This window comes from Papaver somniferum, chromosome 3 (assembly GCF_003573695.1).
Source record: "Papaver somniferum cultivar HN1 chromosome 3, ASM357369v1, whole genome shotgun sequence".
Classification (NCBI taxonomy): domain Eukaryota; kingdom Viridiplantae; phylum Streptophyta; class Magnoliopsida; order Ranunculales; family Papaveraceae; genus Papaver; species Papaver somniferum.
Window position 1 is genome coordinate 10,965,149 of NC_039360.1, and position 19,004 is coordinate 10,984,152.

The window sequence follows — 19,004 nt, forward strand, 5'->3', positions numbered from 1 at the left end:
CTTGGGTACCAATTTGTTTCAGCATCGGACAGAGTTTGGGTCCTTGAAAATAGCTAAGAAAGAGTGTAGCTGCCGTCAGTTTTATGAGATGAATGGTTGCATATTGGTGGTGTTTAGTGTTTGTGTCGAACAAGGATTGTTGGAGGCGGTTTATGGTGCGACATTACAGGGTTTAGCACATCAGGTTTTGACAGAAGAAGCATTATCAACGACAGCTTGGTTTGCTGCCAGGATTTGACTTGAATCTATGATGTTTTATTCTACGTCTGCAACAATGGATATGAGGGTGTGCTTGTTGTCCGAGATTGAAGAGTATGATTTTTGTCGAGATATAGATGGGGAGTTGTGAAGTTGGTGGCTAGTTATGCATGACACGTTGTTATGACTGCATAACATGTCAAGATCAGATTTGGTTTTTAGTCTGTTGGGTGTTGTTTTAAGTTGTTATGCATCTATGAAAATGGATGCATAACCTGTTATGCATTTACCAAATTTGTTGCATAACTTGTTATGCAGTCCAGAAAACGGTTGCATCGCACGTTATGCATCAACTTTTTCGTCAATATTGAAACCAACAAAAACAAAGACTGCACAACTTGTCATGCACCTACAATAATATCTGCATAACATGTTATGCAGTCGTGAAAATTGATGCATAACCTGTTATGCATCCGAAAATATGGCTGCATAATGCATTATGCATCGAGAAATTTGTTGCACAATCTTTTATGCATCGAAAAAATATATGCATAACATGTTATGCATCCGAAAATATGTTTGCATAATGCATTATGCATCAATTTTTTATGTACGCACTAAAATCAACCAAAACAATGGCTACATAACTTGTTATAGATGCATAACTTTGTTATGCAGTCGAGAAAATGGTTGCATAATTCGTTATGCGTCTGCAGAATGTGTTATGCATCTTTTTTGGTGGCTGCACGATGGTTATGTAGTCAGTTTTCGAAATTTTGCCTAAAATTATGATCACCTCCGATTTTTTCGTGAAAAACAAAAATTTAATATTGTTGTTTGTACTCGTTGCGTAGCTCTCTTAAAAAGATTTCCAACGATATAAAATTTGTAAAATTCCAAGGCGCGGATTTTTAGATATGTTATATCCAAGTTGTGTTGCCAATTATACCCCTGATGCATAACCCGTTATGCGGATGCATAATCCGTCATGCATACATTTTTAATAATTTCATATAATTATGGGTGTCACGGTACCTAAAATTAATTGTGGGCCTGAGAATGAGAATTTTTTTTTTTTTTGGGTCTCCCCCTAATTTCCCCATCCATGTATTTCACACTCACCCCTATCTCCTAATGAATCTTGGGCTTGATCGTATGCCCCAATGCATAGCTCGTTTCAGAAAATTTCTCCAAGAATTTGGAATATAGACTTTTCACTACATTACCTAAACACCAACATAAGGTATATTACCGACCAAAATTATACATCTGGCACAGTATATTATAAATCCCACATATCAATTTTTGTGAAAAGAGTACCAAAATTCAAGGAAGAAGAGAAATAGAAAGAAACTTTTGTTTCTCTCTTTCTCTCTTTGAGTTTGAAGAAAGAGAGAAGAAGAAGAAATGTTGGCTGATAATAATGTGTTAGCCTTAATGACACATGGATTTTTACATGAGACAGAACCAATCGGAACCATAAAATGGTATACATACATCGGTATATCATGTTTGCTTGTTTTCTTTGCAGGTATTATGTCTGGTCTTACTCTTGGATTAATGTCATTAGGCCTTGTTGATCTTCAAATCTTACAATCAAGTGGTACTCCTTCCGAAAAGAAACAAGCAGGTTCGCGTTTTCCCCTCAAAAAGAAAAAAAAAATGTCTCTTTGTTGTTCATTTCCATTGAGAATCCATGAAAACATAGTTTTTCTCATTTTTGGGATGGATCTTAATGGTGCCAATTAATTGGTTTTGCATTACATGCCTACAAACTTAACAATGTGTTAGATCTTATTCTGCAGCTGCGATCCTTCCGGTTGTTCAGAAACAACATCAACTTCTCGTGACTTTGCTTCTTTGTAATGCCTGTGCCATGGAAGTAAGGAACTTTCCTGAACTTTTTCATTCACATTCATGCATGCTTGAGTTTGTCTCATTTTCCTTGAATTCGTTTTTGCTGGCATTGCAGGCCCTTCCTTTGTACTTGGACAGGGTTTTCAATCCGTTCCTAGCCATTGTGCTATCTGTAACCTTCGTTCTAGCATTCGGAGAGGTAGTGTTTCATTTTTCTGTATCTAATTGCAGTTCAAGTAAATGGACTACAATAAGCAAACTTGGGGTTCTTGATCCTTCATTTATCATGTTGTTGTATCAGGTTATTCCTCAAGCAATATGTACAAGATATGGACTAGCCGTTGGGGCAAATTTTGTGTGGCTTGTTCGTATTTTGATGATAGTTTGCTATCCGATTGCGTATCCCATTGGGAAGGTAAAGAATAATCTCTTACATTTCAATAAAAACTTCCATTCACCAGGAAGATTCAGTGAACTTATTCAAATGCAAATTTTAACTTCTCATTTCAGATTCTAGATTTGGTGCTAGGACACAATAATGAAGGACTATTTCGGCGAGCTCAATTGAAAGCACTTGTATCCATCCACAGCAAAGAGGTACAAACTAAAGCTTATTGCATTCTAGGAGTTGTACACACCATTTGTGTAACTTTATCATGGAAAATTTTCAGCCTGAATCTTTTTTTCTTGCACTTTAGGCTGGTAAAGGAGGCGAACTCACGCATGATGAGACAACAATTATTAGTGGTGCACTGGATTTAACTGAAAAGGTATTCATTCTAGTAGCTGTTTGCAGTTTGTGTTGCAAAAAGAGGACACCTTTGGAACTAAGATTACTCTTCTGGTTCTTATCATCAGACGGCAGAAGAGGCTATGACTCCAATCGAGTCAACATTTTCGTTAGATGTAGACTCGAAATTGAACTGGTGAGAGTAGTTTCCCTTGCACAACCACATCTCTGCGTAACCAGATATGGCTAATCTTTTTGATGCCTCAGGGAAGCAATTGGCAAAATCCTTGCGCGCGGGCACAGCCGAGTACCTGTTTATTCTGGAAATCCAAAGAACATTATAGGGCTTTTACTGGTTTGTTTATATTTCAATTGTTTCAGTATAACTTGAATGATTTACACATCCGATTACTCGGACCATGACTTCTTTTTGTTGTAAACTTGGGGTCCTTAGGTGAAAAGTCTTCTGACAGTACGCCCCGAAGAAGAAACACCAGTAAGTGCTGTTTCCATTCGGAGAATTCCAAGGTATGCTCATTCAGCAGTTTTATCGACTCCTCGGTTTTATTCCTGAAAGTTTAGTCATTGGTTGGGTTTTTTTTACAAGGGTTCCTGCAGACATGCCTTTATATGACATTCTGAACGAATTTCAGAATGGAAGTAGTCATATGGCAGCTGTGGTGAAGCCTAAATGGAAACGAACAAATCCTCCACCCAGTACTGATGGAGCAAAACCTGAAGAAACGAAGGCGGTTTTAACGGAATCAAGATCAACAACTACATTGATTTCAAAAAACGAGGTTTACTCAGAAACTGTTGCTATTGACATTGAAAAAGTTCCGAAACCAATCAAAGTAAACAGACAAATCTCCTTTAAAAAAGATCCGGCATCCGTTTTCTCAGAAGATGTTGAAGATGGAGAAGTCATTGGCATTATAACCCTCGAGGATGTTTTCGAAGAACTTTTGCAAGTAACCTACATTTACCTTGCACCTTCTAGCTCTTTTATAAACTTTCTGCTTCTTAAGCAGCAAACAGTTCACGCTCTTTCGTTTCGACTTTCCAACAATTACAGTATTTTCATTCTATGATTTTACCATGGCAGGAGGAAATTGTAGACGAGACTGACGAATTCGTCGATGTACATAAAAGGTGAATAACATCCAAGTATGAATTTCTGTAGCATGAGAGGTGTCTACTTTTATTCATAAACTTGAGTTTTCTTTTGTAGGATACGTGTTGTTGCCGCTGCTGCATCAATCGCAAGAACTCCATCATTTAGAAGATTTGTTGGTCACAAGGGAGCTGTAAGTAAAAATACTTCAAAATTCTGCTCAATCTAATCTCATTATACTAACTCCTAGGTTAACATAAATTCCAGTGGATCTCAGCTGAAATACTGCATTTTTTTTCAGGGAAGCACAAATAGGCTAGGGCTAACGCCAAAGGCAAGCAATTCATGTATGACAAAACCAGATAATCTCGAAGAGCCGCTACTAGCAAGAATCAGTTAAGAACGTATTGAGTTCGAACCAGAGTCTTCCCCATCCATACGGTTTCCCATCTCATCTCGAAACTGTTTCCCATCTCATCTCGAAACTGAAGCAAACGCCACAGTTGTTTTATATCCATGTTACCACTACTGTAACATTGGGTATTAAAGAAAACCCACTGTGTCTTATTTTCACGATAATACAAATTTGTTATAGTTACAAGAGAACACAAATCGAGAATACTATAATATAGTTAACAAAACAACAGCTGAGCTTCCACTTTATTCCAACTAACCATCAGGCAATGGTTCTCTCTAAGTTTACGCATAACCCCTTGATTTTTCTTTTCAACAATCAACTAAGGACATGCTAGAAAACTGATAATGACCCAACTCTGAAGGATCAGTAATGAGTTTGGGAAAGGATAAACAGATTTTCATTCTCCATATCTGCAAATGGCGATCTAAAGGATACTAATCTGTCCTATTTGATTTTCATTCTCCATATCTGCAAATGGGATATTAATCTGTCCTATTTGATCATTCTCTGCTTCATTATACCCTGTCGACGTACTACTGAACTCATCTGCCCTATTAACATCCTTCAAAATACCGACGCATATGAATATCAAAAGGTAAAACTAAGATATACTGTAGAAGAATTTACGCCAGCATCTTTCGTAACTCATCACAGCATATTGGAAATGTAAGCATAAAAATAGCATCACTTCATAATATTGTCAGGCCCTAAAATGTACTTTCTGCAAACCATAATTCATCACTGCAACTGCACAGATCATTTTTACTACTCATAGGTCCATCAATCAGATCGAAGATTACTAATGTTTCTTACTTAAAATTTAAGCTGATCAAAGATTATGATATACAGTAGACAGTATAACATCCTAACCGTAACGAATATTATACTTAACGTCCCTAAGCTTTCATCTAAATAATCATGTCAATGTCCTTCAGGAAGATAACCTTCAATCTGATTAAGAGTTTGAGGGGAAACTTCAAACCTTTACATACTGGAAGTTTAGAACTGCATTCAGTATGCATGCATGTATAGTCAACTTTTTGGCCACGTTGGCCGACTTCTTTCAACAGAACTTTAACTACTCTGACAAATTATATGACACGTATTGCTATTCTACGTAGCCCTGAACTGTCACCTAAACACACCAACATAGGAAATCTCGCTTTGAGAGAGAAATGTAACTGACCAACTCTACAGTCCAGGTAAGACAACTCCGGAACGCATTATCCGAAATCAACATGAACATCTATACATATATTGCATACTTACTACAGTAAACATGAATGCTGGCATAGGTTCCTCTATCCAGCTGTTCATACACATTTTTTCCATATATACTAGTATATAAATATATTTCGAAACTTTACACCAGCAGAATTTATTAGTTTCTATCTAATATATCCCAGATGAAGTCAGGCTCCATCATTATCGGCTCATCCAGTAGAAAATTTTCCGGTGAAAAAAAGTCGGATTCTGACTGACCGTCATGTGCAAAGTGCATATCACCAGCTTCACATGCGCTTCCTGTTTCACCACCACCCAAAACCAATGCATCGCCCTCAAGGTTCGGTGAGCTTGTGGTGTTCATAAAGGATGATGTTGATGACAAATCTGATGGAGAATTGAGCGATGCGAATCTTGAAGCAACTGCTTTAATCTCACTTTTAAAGAAGGAGGTTGACAATCCATCAGGAAATTCTGGACGTAACTCATTAGGAAAATTAAATTTTCCTTTTGAGCCATGAATACAGTAAAGTGCTGCATCATAAGCACGGGCCGCCTTCTCTGGAGTTTCATATGAGCCTAACCAAATACGATATTTGGTCTGTGGGATCCTTATTTCAGATACCCATCGCCCCCATTTTCTCATCCTTACACCCTTGAACTGTCCTCTAACCCTTTTCTTACAAATCTTACCAGTTTCGCTCTTGTCTGATGTTGTAGCCATTGAAAGCACACTTCTATTACTCTGAGAATTAGAGAGAGTGGAGAGTTGGTGAAAGGGAAGGTTGAATAGGGAAGGGTATTTAATGGCAAATTAGAGTAAGTTCTTCTGATGTGGATGGATAAGTAATGTGGATCACGTGACCAGAGATCTGCACGTGGAGATGACTTGAGCATTGAATGTGATAAATAGAACCGCATGTGGCAATGGCGACATTGTCTCATAGTGTGTTGTGGCCAGCAAATATAAATGCAATATACATCATCTAGAATCCTCAGCCCTGACATGGATCTCCGATAACGCGGAGCAGTAAATAGAGAGCCACGAATCAAATACTCTTGACGCTTGTACAATCCTTAATGAAACGTAAACTCCTCTCTTAAATGATGCTATATGTATTTTATATATGGTAATTCTACTAAATTCACTCTCAGCAATTTATAAAGGAAAAAAGAATATTTATCATAAATTTTTCCACCTTATATATTTAACAGAGTTGACGTTCCTTTGCTGGTAGTACTTGTTTTCCTAGTTGATTTATACTCGTACTAATGGCACATAATTACATCTCACGGTTAAGCAGTTTAAGGTTTACGCCACTAGCATGAAAGATATATATCATATTGAAGAGCTATTAGGTATCTATTTTTCTGACAGGATAATTTTCAAGAAAAGAGTACACTCTAGCCTTTACTCTGTTGCAACTTAATGTGCCTATGCTTCTGCGTAGCAAAAGTTATTAGGTGGGTGGACTGGCGCCTAGATGGACTACTAGGGAATTAGCCGAGAGTAGGTTGGTAAATATAAATACAGATAGAAATGTACATGTTATTGGTAATTAGCTTTTCTCATGTAAAAAATCTTACTTTATAAGGTTGTAGTCATCTTTTCAAGACATTTCTTTTTTACTCTAACTAAACCCTAGTGTCATAGGGTTCCCTTATGTTTTTACGCCGCCTCCTCTTTTGCCTCTGTCTCTCTCATACTAGAACTTCCTTTCCTTTTTCTGCTTTCAATAAATCACCGAAAGAAAAGAAAACAAAAAGTATCTTATCAATCTCCCCTCTCTCACAATTCCAAAACTACCAGCACCAAACAAACAAGTAGAATTTTAAGCAACACCGACACTTCTCATCAACACCACATCTTATCATTATAACATTAGTTAGTTCAGAGCTATAAGTAAACAGAAGAAGAAGAATCAAGATTTAAAGGATTTCTTTACAATAATCTCTCTCTTCTTCCTGTTTTTACTCACTGAAACTAAGGCGGTGCCCAGGCCCATGCTGCCTAATAATAAGGAAGGCACCCAAAATTGCTGCCTAGGTGCACGCCAAATTTTTAGGCACCCTTCAGCCGCCTGGTGCCGCATTTTACTACACAGCAATGCTTGTGATACTTGTTCTCCTAGATGATTTGTACTCATAATAATTGCACTTAATAACATCTCATGGATAAGCAGTTGGCCACTAACATGATAGTCATCCTATTGCAGAGCTACTAGGCAGTCATTCTTCTACTCAGATAATTTTCATGAAAAGAGTACTTTGTAGCCTTTAATCAAGTAGGGGAGAATCTTCTAACCTGAATAAACTTTTCTCAACGGGGAAATTTCTAACCTGGATCATTTATCTAAGAACATGTGAAGCTCCTAATCTGAAGAATATCTTGAGGATGGGGGAAGCTTGTAGACCAGAGTCAAGAATAGGGACTGTATGAAAGGCTCAAGAAACTCATTTTTAATGGGACATTCCCCATATAAGAGAGTCTGGCCAATGTTCAGTTTATCTTAGAAAAGATTAAACTCTCAAATGGGAACGGCCCACATTAAATTTCTCACGCGTCATATCTGCAGTTACCATAATGCTGACTGCATTTTGAACAGAACTACAGAACCTTGAATTATGAAGGATTTTTCTGTTTTTTCTTATTTTCTTTGAGAAACTATGAAAACAAAGCGGTTTTGGACGAAGTTTAAATCATCATGTGATTGCAAGTTTATACTCAGCAACAAACGAAGAATGGAAATAAAAAGAGAAACTTTATTGTAGGAAAATGCTAATCACATAACAGTCAAAACATTTGTCTTTTTCGAGAAAAGGAAAAAGAACCGAGTTTTTATCTCTTTGCCTCTAAACAACAGGTCACAACTTCAGCAAACCCCAAAATACTAAAGTATATATCCTTTTTCTAATTTATGCTAACCTGGATGAGAAACAATTTTCTGATAGTAGGCTCTGGAAATATTTCAACTGTTCCTGGTGTCGACCAATTCAAGAAATTTTAAGGATATCAGATCTGCTAACCTGAAAAACAACAAGCAAGCAAATGTAAGAGGATATTCAAGGATTTCTAATTGTGAGTTGTTTTAAGGCTTCTAACTCTAAGTTAACATGGCAAGCAAACAAACAAAAGTCACGATCTACTTGTATTATTTTCATTACAATTTTCATGGAGTAAGTACACATGTAAGAGGATATCAAGGATTTCCAATAGTAAGATTTTCTTTAAGGCTTCTGAAATAATGGAAAAAATCAGGGTGTACTAGCATGGCTACTGTCACAAAAAAATGGAGTATTTACACATGTAAAAGGATGCTCAGGGATTTTTAATTTTGAGTGTTTTTAGGCATCTAATCATATGTTAAACATGCCAAACAAACAATAAAAATCTGCAGGATCCACTTGCATTGCAGCCATTACAATATAGATGGAGTATGTATGCGTGCAGGATATAGAAAATACACCGATGGAGTAATTGCTAGAAGGTCATCTCTTCACTCATGACATTGATCTAAGGGAGCTCCGCATTCGCACAGCTAGGTTTGCTACCAGTCTTCTTAGTTTGATACATAAGTTAGGTTTCGCATTTTTTATCGCCTTAAGTCGTGTGGTTGTTTTCATTCAAATTTATTCTAGATTATTTCTAGTTACTCTTAAATTGACAACTTGTGAAACCTAGCCTATGAAGAAACAAATATAACTCGAGAGAGTTTTAATCCTCATACCTTTAGAAGCTACAGAATCAGCAGTAGGTTTAACATTCTTAGTGCTAGGGTCCACTGGTGGTGCGACATAGATTTGTGCTTTCTTCAAAATTTCAGCAACAGTCCAACACTTTCTTTTGCTAATTGGTCTTGATGGATCCAATCTCACCTGCAAATGGAATTCAAAATCCACAAATCAAACCCTAGTTCATACGCCCCAAAAGAAAATAAGAAATCACTGCATTTCCAATGAACCCTAATTATTTCTCAAAATCTAATCAGAAAAATGAAATTGAAAATACAGAAATGAAGAGATGAGAAAAGTGGGATTACCCTATCACCAATGTTGCATTCGTCTTTTTCATCATGAGCCATAAATTTACTGGTTCTTTTGATATACCGATTGTAGAGTTTATGATGAAAGAGACGATCTACAGCAACTACTACTGATTTCTGCATCTTATTCGATACCACTACACCTATTACTGGCTTCATCCTCTTGATAGTTTTTAGGGTTTCTTCTGCAGAAACAGAAGAACTCCGGCAACTCCCCAAATGAGAACTGGAATCGGGGGTTTAAACCCTAAAACCTTAAAAGGGGGATATAGAAGACTTGGATTTGTTTGATTGTGGTCTGTAGGTGGCCGTGTTTGGCTACGGGTTTTGTTTCGGTTTATTTGACGGAAAAAATACGGTTTAGTCTAAAATCTCAACCAAATATACTAGTTAGTCCACACCCATTCAACTAGGTACAAATTAGTCCCTTATTTATTTAAAATATGGAAAGTACAATAATAATCCTTAATATTTATGATTTAGTCCAAATATTTTCAGTTTAGTCCATACTGACTTATGATGACGTCACCGATTTTAAATAATATAAAAATAACTTTAAAATGTTTTATCTTTCGAACCACTCATCCAAAATTCACAAACTTTATATATTCGGAAAGCTCTTTTCGAGGGCTACAAAAAGAGTACCCATATGACTATATAATTTTCATTTTTTAAAAAATCTTAGTTTATATTGGTTTACAAACACTACAAAAATCCAAAAGACAAGACAAGGTGAGCCAGTTTGTACACCACATACAATTTTCCACCTAAGCATCACTAAGGAACATGCTATTAAAATCTAACACATAGCAAGTACCTAAACACATAGTAAGTATGCTACTCAAATCCAGAAAAGCGTCCCTCTACAGAACTTGTCCATTGTTCTTCTCCATTTTCTTAAGCTCCCTTGAAAAGTACCTAAACACATAGCAAGCATGCTATTAGAATCATCATGATATCGAAAAACAACAACTTATGGTTTCATCAGAAATTAGTTTTTCTATTTTTGAGAGAGCACAATGATGTATAATTATGTACACACCTACAAAAATCTAACATCCATACCCACAAAACATACCATATATTACAATGGTGTATAACTATGTACACATAAAAAAATCCAACTAATCCAACATCCATACATACAAAACTGGTCATATATAATACTGAGATTGTACAATGGTGTACACACCTACAAAAATCAACAAATCCAATGTACATACCACAAAAAAGGCCATAAAATCATGAGAGAGCATAATGGTGTACAACAATATACAGACTTACAAAAATCCATCATCTATACTCAGAAAACATGCATATAGTGTTGAGATAGCACAGTGGTGTACAACTATGTATAAACCTATAAAAAATTTAAAACAAACAAACATCCATACCCACAAACAACTCATATATATTGTTGAGATTGTACAATGGTGTAAAACTATGTACACACCTACAAAAACCCAAAAAACCCCAACATACATTCCAAAAAATCCATAAAATAATGAGAGAGTATAATTGTGTACAACTATGTACACACCTACAAAAATTCCAACACCCGTACACATTAGTGTTTTCCCTAATTTTTGGTTTGTATACATAAAATATAAGTGCACTCTATGTACACGCCACTAAGCCCTTTGATGCTTATAAGTCCCTACATTTTACTACCTAACTACAACTTGGGGTGATAATACCCGACATTAGAAGAATTCTATGTTTGTTGTGTATAGACAAGTCTAAATGAAAATACTAGTTTATTAGATTTCAGGTTCATAATCAATGTAGAAATGAAGTGCACGACTTACAACAAGTACGTATGATAAAACTAGTGCACTAAAAAGTACACTGCGCATAACTGGTGTACAAACAAGTGCACCTTGTGCAGCGGGTATAATATAAAAATGCACATAAATATTCTACCAGTATTTAACCTTTCAAAAGAATATCTTCACAGATTTCACAAGGAATAAATGGTTAGAGGGGGCACAAGTGAGGAATTTACCTTATCAACTTCACTATTCAGGGATGCAACTTTTTTTCTTGTTGACGATATCGTTATCTACAGAAAGAAAATATATGAAATCACGACAAGCCAAGATAGAACGAAAAAAATATAAGACAAATAAAGTAGAAAAACAAGGGTAACGAGAAACATTTATCAATATCAAAATGATAGTACTTGGTAAAAATGAAAGTATAGCTAACATCACTCATAACTTATTCAGTCACAACTAAGAAACCATGTCTACACAAAAAATGAGTTAAAATATCTTAAAAGTTGAAAGCATCACATTGTTTCCTATTTCTGAAATTACAGCTACATGTTACTATCGAATGTCGATATTAACGTAATCTGATACTTAATGGGAAATCAAACTTGAATAAGAAAAATTATTAATAATCAACATGTGTACAACTATGTACACATTAATAATCAACTATATGCACATTTCAACAGGTGTACAACTATGTACACGTTAACAATCAACAGGTGAACAACTATGTACACGTTAACAATCAACTGGTGCACAACTATGTACACGTTAACAATCAACTGGTGCACACTAACAGCTTTGGCTCACGTATTTCCTTACATAAAATATACTTCCAATGAACACACCACAACAAGCTCCTATATCAGTAAGACATTGCCAACATCAATTCTAATTTTACTGTTTCTTTTCCTTGCTGACTATAAAACAATGATATCTTATTTTCGTTAAATGGGCTACAAAAGATTATCAAAAGTGAACCCTGAGCACCGAAGCAGTACGAGGCCATAGACCCACCCATACTGGTGTAAATAAGAATGTGAAACCAGAAAAATTAATCAAAACAAAAATAAAAGAAAAGTAACACCCACACTGTGAGCATTTCATATGGTAAGTAGCCACCCATCAAAGTAGGCCATGTTTCTTACCTCGTTTTCACGAGACATCTAAGTGATTCAGTGAACCTAAATTTTCATTTCTTACTACATAGATCAAAATTGAAATGCTTAAATAGTTCTCCTAATTTATATAGTCTCATTTTTATCTTTCTAAGAAGCCAAGGTTTATTTTCCTTAATACCTAACTCTCAATCAAATAAACCTCCGTAATGTTTTCTACTAGCAACAACAAATAATTTGCATACAAAATAACGAATAGCTACACAAGAAAATTAATTAGAGGACTCAACTTAGGAGGGGCCATCTGCACAAAATTGATTTTTATCTATGCTGATAGATCAATTCATTAATTCACATCAAAAGACCGAAATTGGAAAATACAAGCAGATGCAATAGATCAACTTGAACCTGGAAAATCACTACATCCACAAACAAATTCAATATAAAGGTATAGAAATATCACCTTTATAACTTAATTCTCCTCAATAACCAGAAGAAAAGATCCACCTAATACCTGCGAATAAACAAAACACCTAAAACTAAATCCAATAGAGCCTTCCTCCTCATTTTAGCCACATCTCAAGCTTGAATTCCTCGACGAGCGATTCAGATACAGAGACAATCCGAAGTAAAAAAAAATGAATAATAAACGAATTTCCATATGCATTTCGGTATTAGAAAGATCAAAATCGTTTTCGAGTTCATCAATGAGATTGAAAAATGAATCCCAGCAGAGAGGCTCATCGACAGACTTAGGATTTGCAGCTGAGAAGAAACGAGTTAATCCAAGAAATCTCCTCAAAAATCTCTCTCAGTCTCTCTCTATCACTCCCTCTCATTCTCTCTAAATCTCCCCTGAACTTTGAGATCTAAAATCGAAGCAATTCAAAACGTTTTAACTCTGAAAGGGTAATTTTGGTACTGCGAAAATTTGGAAAATTTTGAATCGGTGTAAATTTGGACTAACTCGTCTAAATTTTGGACCAAACTGTTTACACGGGGATAATTTGGATTAATGAGTACTAGGCTTGAAAGCATAGGACTAGAGCGTCCAAATCCCACTAACTTTGGGACTAAACGTCAATTTCTACTTGTTTGACTCGTACAAATTGGCATGTTTCCGGTATAGTACTAGGTGTTGCGCCCGTGCATTGCACGGGTTCAAATTGTTCCATCTACCGACTAAACTGATACATGTGACATATCCTATTTTGTATTAAATAAGTTATTATAACAAAAACATTTCTATTGCATACTGCAATTGTCTGGACAAACTTCGGTAAAAATAAGCTAAATATATGTTTACTTAGTTTGAGGATTTACTGTTTGTTACAGAATAAAGAATTTTGACATATCTTAGTAGATTATTCTCTAATTCGATTCCCTCTCATGGTGTAGGCTAACTATGTCCTCGAGCTTTGTAGCTGCCTCACTATTGCACAGATGTTATGATTCCGTCATTGCTGAATTCCATCTCCTTGTGATGCTGGCTACACCTTAGACCACTATAAATTTCCAAGTGATATCGCTTTTGAAGCTGCCCGACTGTTGCACATATGTTATATTTCCGTCATTAGTGGCTTCACATCCTGAGCAACTGGCGACAGATACTGCTTGGAGTCTAAAATAGAATGTGTCCTCATCATGTATCATCAATTCTTGGGATGAGAGTGAATCCCCACCAGACAAAGAATCCACCACCCACTTTCTAGCAGAGTCAAATACCAGAAAAGACAGAGCCTGGTGCCAATAAAAAGAAAGAATTTGTTTTGATCAAATATCTCCATACATACTTGATGTAGTTTTGAAAGTGGTAGTAAAGTTCGTTCAACTCGGACTTGATAATATTGGGTTCTAGACTTAAAATAAAAATAGAAAATATATATACAAAAGGTTTGTCACAATGTCGAGAGAGACTGAGACTGAGGATTCCACCAAATTTCATTCATGTGATTCAAATAATAATTCCAATCAATTATAGATCAAATATTCAAAATATGGACTCTTATTCTTTGCCAAAAAGTAGATTTTTGAAAAGCAATGATTGTAAATCAAAAGCATGATGTATCAAAAATACATAGACCAAGCATACACCATCAAACGAAATCACACCCATTCAATAAAAATCATAAATCGATTAAAAATCAATGCAAATAGTCATAAAAGAATTATTAGAATTACCACATGCGTGAAATAGAGCTTCCTCTGTCATCCCAGTGTTTGGGTTTAGCTCCTCATATTAATCAATTGCTCAAAATACATGTTTATAGCCCAAAAGTTGATTAAAATATGAAATAGTGCTAAAGCAGTGAGTGTAAGACTGCCAGAAAGGGTCACAGAAGAACGATAAATTAGAAGTGCTGCTACGCTGTTGTTTTAAGACCGTCAGCCGCTGGTCGTTGTCACTGTTGAAGAACGACTGTCAGTGAGGGTCTGTTCTTCGTGTTTTTCAGCAACACCAGCAGCAGAAAAAGAGTTGAAAAAAAAAGATGAAAAAATAAATGAAAAAAGAAAAAAGAAAAAAAGAGAAGAAAAAATTGAGACCAGACCATTTGACCAAAAGGAATAAATTCAATAAAGTCGACCACTGGTACCCTTGTATATGCCAGTTGTGTTGACCTAGAGTTAGGTTATCGACCACTGGTTCCCTTGTATATGCCAGTGTGTTGATATTAGTCAGACTAGTATCTCAATCCATTAGGATAGGTTCATTTTGGCGGAGGCCTTCAGACAGATATGAGAAACGCCGTTCACTTAGTAAACATCAACAACATCTATGTTTTTCTCTATATCCATCTTCTTGATCTATCCATGTGATTAGTTTTGACTCCGGATATTGATGTCCATAGTGCGACTATCTGAGTAGAGCTCTGTCACTTTATATGAATTTTGGTATGCTTGAGTGCAAACTCGTGTACAACAATTGGAATTTCGCATCAGGGTACTTCTTCCTGTAGTCAATAAGTATGCCAACCAAGGAGATTCTTTAGTGCCTTCCAAGGTTCTGCGTAGATAGCTAGGGTCTGGAGTAAAGGTTTTGTGGGTATATCTCTTGTAAGCCCTCCCGAGACTATAACTCGGCCACTAGGGACACCTAGGGGTTTAAAGGCTTATTGCATACGCTAAATGCAATCGACGATGCCTGCGACAGTGAGTTAAGATTTTGTGTTTCTATTTTAGTTTTGCTCGAGGACTAGCAAATAATAAGTTTGGAGGTATTTGATAGACACATTTTTGTGTCTAATTTGTCTCGATTCTATATATTGATAGTTTTCTTTCTTGTATTTATTTTGGTATTTTATCTCTTTGTAGGTGTTTTTGGAGAAATAAGCTTTTGCGGCGAAATTGGCTCAAAACGTGGCATCTGAACCTCCGTAGCAGACGTACCAGTGATATCCCAGAAATACCTCGGAGGAACCCTGAGAAAAGTGTTGAAAACATCCCAGAAAAATTACTAAACGCACCCAAGGGACAAGTGTTATACGGACTCCAGAAGCGGATAAGGGGAGACCACTGGATAAGGGGTAACCTTTCCCCTTCATGTTAAAAAACTGAAATTGGCGGGAAAAAATGGCAGCAACGAGCGAAACTTGGTTCGAATTTCTCGGCTGTTTTAGAGAGATTCAATCGCTGGAATTTGTTGGGATGGACGTGATTAAGCATAACAGGCTTGGTATGGGCGCTGGAATGGATTGAATTGGGCTAGAAATCGATTTGGAGCAAAACAGAGGTGGAGTTATACACGGGACCCTATTGAGATTATTTTTAGAAGTTCTAGAGAGACTAAAGACCTAAAAATCTTTCCAAAGATACATATCTATCTAAGGAAGAGTTTGAGACAATCGGGAAAGCTCAGAAACGCGTGGAACGATTTAGAGAAAAGATTATTGTTGTAACTGCCAAGAAAAGAAAGAAGATATTTCGAGAAGATTTTGGAGAGATTTAATCGGCCTTTTTGATATAAATAGATTGGTTGGGTCATATAGAAGGGGTGTCGAAAGTTTGGGAACCTTAGGAGAGCCATAGAAGAAGAAATCAGAGTTTGATCAAAATATTTTTCTGCTGCTGGTGCTGCTGAAGAACACGAAGAACAGACCCTCACTGACAGTCGTTCTTCAACAGTGACAACGACCAGTGGCTGACGGTCTTAAAACAACAGCGTAGCAACACTTTTAATTTATCGTTCTTCTGTGACCCTTTCTGGCAGTCTTAAACTCACTGCTTTAGCACTATTTCATCTTTTAATCAACTTTTGGGCTATAAACATGTATTTTGAGCAATTGATTAACATGAGGAGCTAAACCCAAACACTGGGATGACGGAGGAAGCCCTATTTCATGCATTTGGTAATTCTAATAATTCTTTTATGATTATTTGCATTGATTTTTAATCGATTTATGATTTTTATTGAATGGGTGTGATTTCGTTTGATGGTGTATGCTTGGTCTATGTATTTTTAATACATCATGCTTTTGATTTACAATCATTGCTTTTCAAAAATCTACTTTTTGGCAAAGAATAAGAGTCCATATTTTGAATATTTGATCTATAATTGATTGGAATTATTATTTGAATCACATGAATGGAATTTGGTGGAATCCTGAGTCTCAGTCTCTCTTGACATTGTGACAAACCTTTTGTATATATATTTTTTATTTTTTGATCTATATTTTCTATAATTGATTGGAAGTTTTTTTTCATGGTATCTCAATCACTCTAATTCACCCTAACATTGGTAAAAACTTGAATCGTGGGCCCCACCAAATCACTTAGAAACATATTTAAAAAGAAAAATAAAAACAGAAGTGAAAAGGACTCAACGAGATATGGTGAAACTATCATGTTATTTCTAACACCTGAGCTCTGTGCTTTTATGAATAGACTCTTTAGATGTTGCCATCTAATTAGATTGGTTCCTCAACTCCTACAACCAACATGCTTCCATCCACTTAGATTAGTTAGTGCAATCCTAAATAGGCATAAATTTCTAAGCTCTGGAGTTTATTTATTCATACTGCAACTAAAAAGTTTCTCCCATACCCCCAAACTTAAATCTAACATTGTCCTCAATGTTCTAAAGATAAAATTAAAAGCATGAACAAGGAGAAACTGTTACCATTTGAAGCAAAAGAGATAAGGAAAGATATTACCGTGTTGCATGAGATTGGGTTACCTCCCAAGAAGTGCTAAGTTTAAAGTCTTCAGCCAGACTAAGAAAGGATTAGTCACCTCATAGAATCATAAATTAATAGCCTAAAATTCTGTGGGTCATCAAAACCAAATAGAGCTATCACAAGTAAAAGGAATCTGCAACATGCCAAGAAAATTAACAAATAAAGCGCACCCTTGTCTAGTTTCCTATTTAAGACAACTACATCTAGCTGTGGTTCAGGTTCGGGCTTTATGAAAGGGTCTAGATAAAATATTTTCATGCGCTGGAATTCCTCAAAGCTAAGGCCCGGTTCAGGTATTAGAGTCTGGAAAAACTCAAGTAAAAACTTAGAAGCACATAATAATAACCTGAATAATTGTGGATCCTTAAAGTCAATCAGTTTTGACTCACACAGCTGACCACAATGAGAGTGGTGGTCTTCCGTAAACAAATGTGTCGACCCTAGTCTCTTAAAGTAATTAGGTTTAGTCTCAAAACTAAATAATTGACACATCTGAAATTTATACGTTCCCACAATTGGTTGAAAAATATTTGGTGGGAAAGCAAAGTCGATCTTGGTATCATAGCCTGGTCTAACCTCATCAACCAGAGGATGGGTTTCTAACAACTGAACTTCCTTATGGACATCACTAGGTTCAGGAAAACGTGTATGAAGATAATCTTGTAAAATGGTTGAGGCAGATATGTCAAGTCCTAAGTGAGGGACCTTTGTAAGAGTTAAATCACATAGAGAATGATAATCACCCCGAAACTTAGATTTTTGGGTATCTCTAGATAGACTAGCTACAATTTCCTCAATTTCTAGATCGTTGGAATCCTGAAAATAGTCAATTGCTTCTTCCAGGTTATACTCAAGTGACGCATCCTCACTCATATTTAATAGTTGTACGAGTTCATTTTCTTCGTCTAAGACCAATGTTTCTAAATCGCTAGACTCTAAAACAATATTCTTAGAAAAACTCGTTCCTCTAAACCATTATTAGCTTCGTAATCAAAAGGAAATACTACATCGTCTAAAACTGGGGTATCTCTAGTCAAATCCTCGTCCTTTTGAATAGGTGAATAATTATTAAAATTATTTGGATTTGAACTAGAAACATTATTATTATTAAGCTCAATTGGAGTAACAAATTCATGATCACTATGCCTACTTATTTCAAATTCTTCATCAACACTATCCTCATCATAATCATCATTATAATAACATGAAAATGGTTGAACCTCATCTAAACAAGTAGTGTTACCAATTTTATCCTCGTCATCTTGATTATGTGAATAACTATCTTCATTTTCAAAGGTACTGTTGGAAACACTATATTGGAAATTAAGAGAAGTTATGTTCTGGGCCTCTAAC

General features: G+C 36.0%; 3 protein-coding genes across 3 annotated transcripts; 1 reads left to right on the plus strand and 2 right to left on the minus strand.

Annotated features, from left to right (window-relative positions):
- The first annotated feature begins 1,494 nt into the window (after positions 1 to 1,494).
- Positions 1,495 to 4,568, plus strand: LOC113360920 (DUF21 domain-containing protein At4g14240-like). Its single transcript, XM_026604344.1, has 13 exons — positions 1,495 to 1,828; positions 2,004 to 2,080; positions 2,171 to 2,254; positions 2,357 to 2,470; positions 2,566 to 2,652; positions 2,754 to 2,825; positions 2,914 to 2,981; positions 3,053 to 3,140; positions 3,240 to 3,313; positions 3,393 to 3,756; positions 3,891 to 3,937; positions 4,017 to 4,092; positions 4,201 to 4,568. Exons 1-13 carry the CDS (start codon positions 1,606 to 1,608, stop codon positions 4,297 to 4,299), a joined length of 1,473 nt encoding a protein of 490 aa, XP_026460129.1. The 5' UTR covers positions 1,495 to 1,605; the 3' UTR covers positions 4,300 to 4,568.
- Positions 4,569 to 5,698: 1,130 nt separating this feature from the next.
- On the minus strand, positions 5,699 to 6,265 carry LOC113359007 (ethylene-responsive transcription factor ERF015-like). The gene has a single exon (XM_026602705.1). It carries the CDS (start codon positions 6,263 to 6,265, stop codon positions 5,699 to 5,701), a length of 567 nt encoding a protein of 188 aa, XP_026458490.1.
- Positions 6,266 to 8,284: 2,019 nt separating this feature from the next.
- On the minus strand, positions 8,285 to 9,904 carry LOC113360922 (30S ribosomal protein S17-like). Its single transcript, XM_026604345.1, has 3 exons — positions 9,582 to 9,904; positions 9,270 to 9,417; positions 8,285 to 8,568 (listed from the first exon to the last, which is right to left on the minus strand). Exons 1-3 carry the CDS (start codon positions 9,741 to 9,743, stop codon positions 8,564 to 8,566), a joined length of 315 nt encoding a protein of 104 aa, XP_026460130.1. The 5' UTR covers positions 9,744 to 9,904; the 3' UTR covers positions 8,285 to 8,563.
- Between the last annotated feature and the right edge of the window lie 9,100 nt (positions 9,905 to 19,004).

Bases quoted from the DNA above. Each gene is read 5' to 3' on its own strand.
- LOC113360920 (XM_026604344.1), top strand. From the start codon at position 1,606: ATGTTGGCTGATAATAATGTGTTAGCCTTAATGACACATGGATTTTTA. The intron at 1,829-2,003 runs GTTCGCGTTTTC...CTTATTCTGCAG, and splicing joins TTCCGAAAAGAAACAAGCAG to CTGCGATCCTTCCGGTTGTT. The intron at 4,093-4,200 runs GTAAGTAAAAAT...ATTTTTTTTCAG, and splicing joins TTGTTGGTCACAAGGGAGCT to GGAAGCACAAATAGGCTAGG.
- LOC113359007 (XM_026602705.1), bottom strand. From the start codon at position 6,265: ATGGCTACAACATCAGACAAGAGCGAAACTGGTAAGATTTGTAAGAAA.
- LOC113360922 (XM_026604345.1), bottom strand. From the start codon at position 9,743: ATGAAGCCAGTAATAGGTGTAGTGGTATCGAATAAGATGCAGAAATCA. The intron at 9,418-9,581 runs GTAATCCCACTT...TTCCATTTGCAG, and splicing joins AATGCAACATTGGTGATAGG to GTGAGATTGGATCCATCAAG.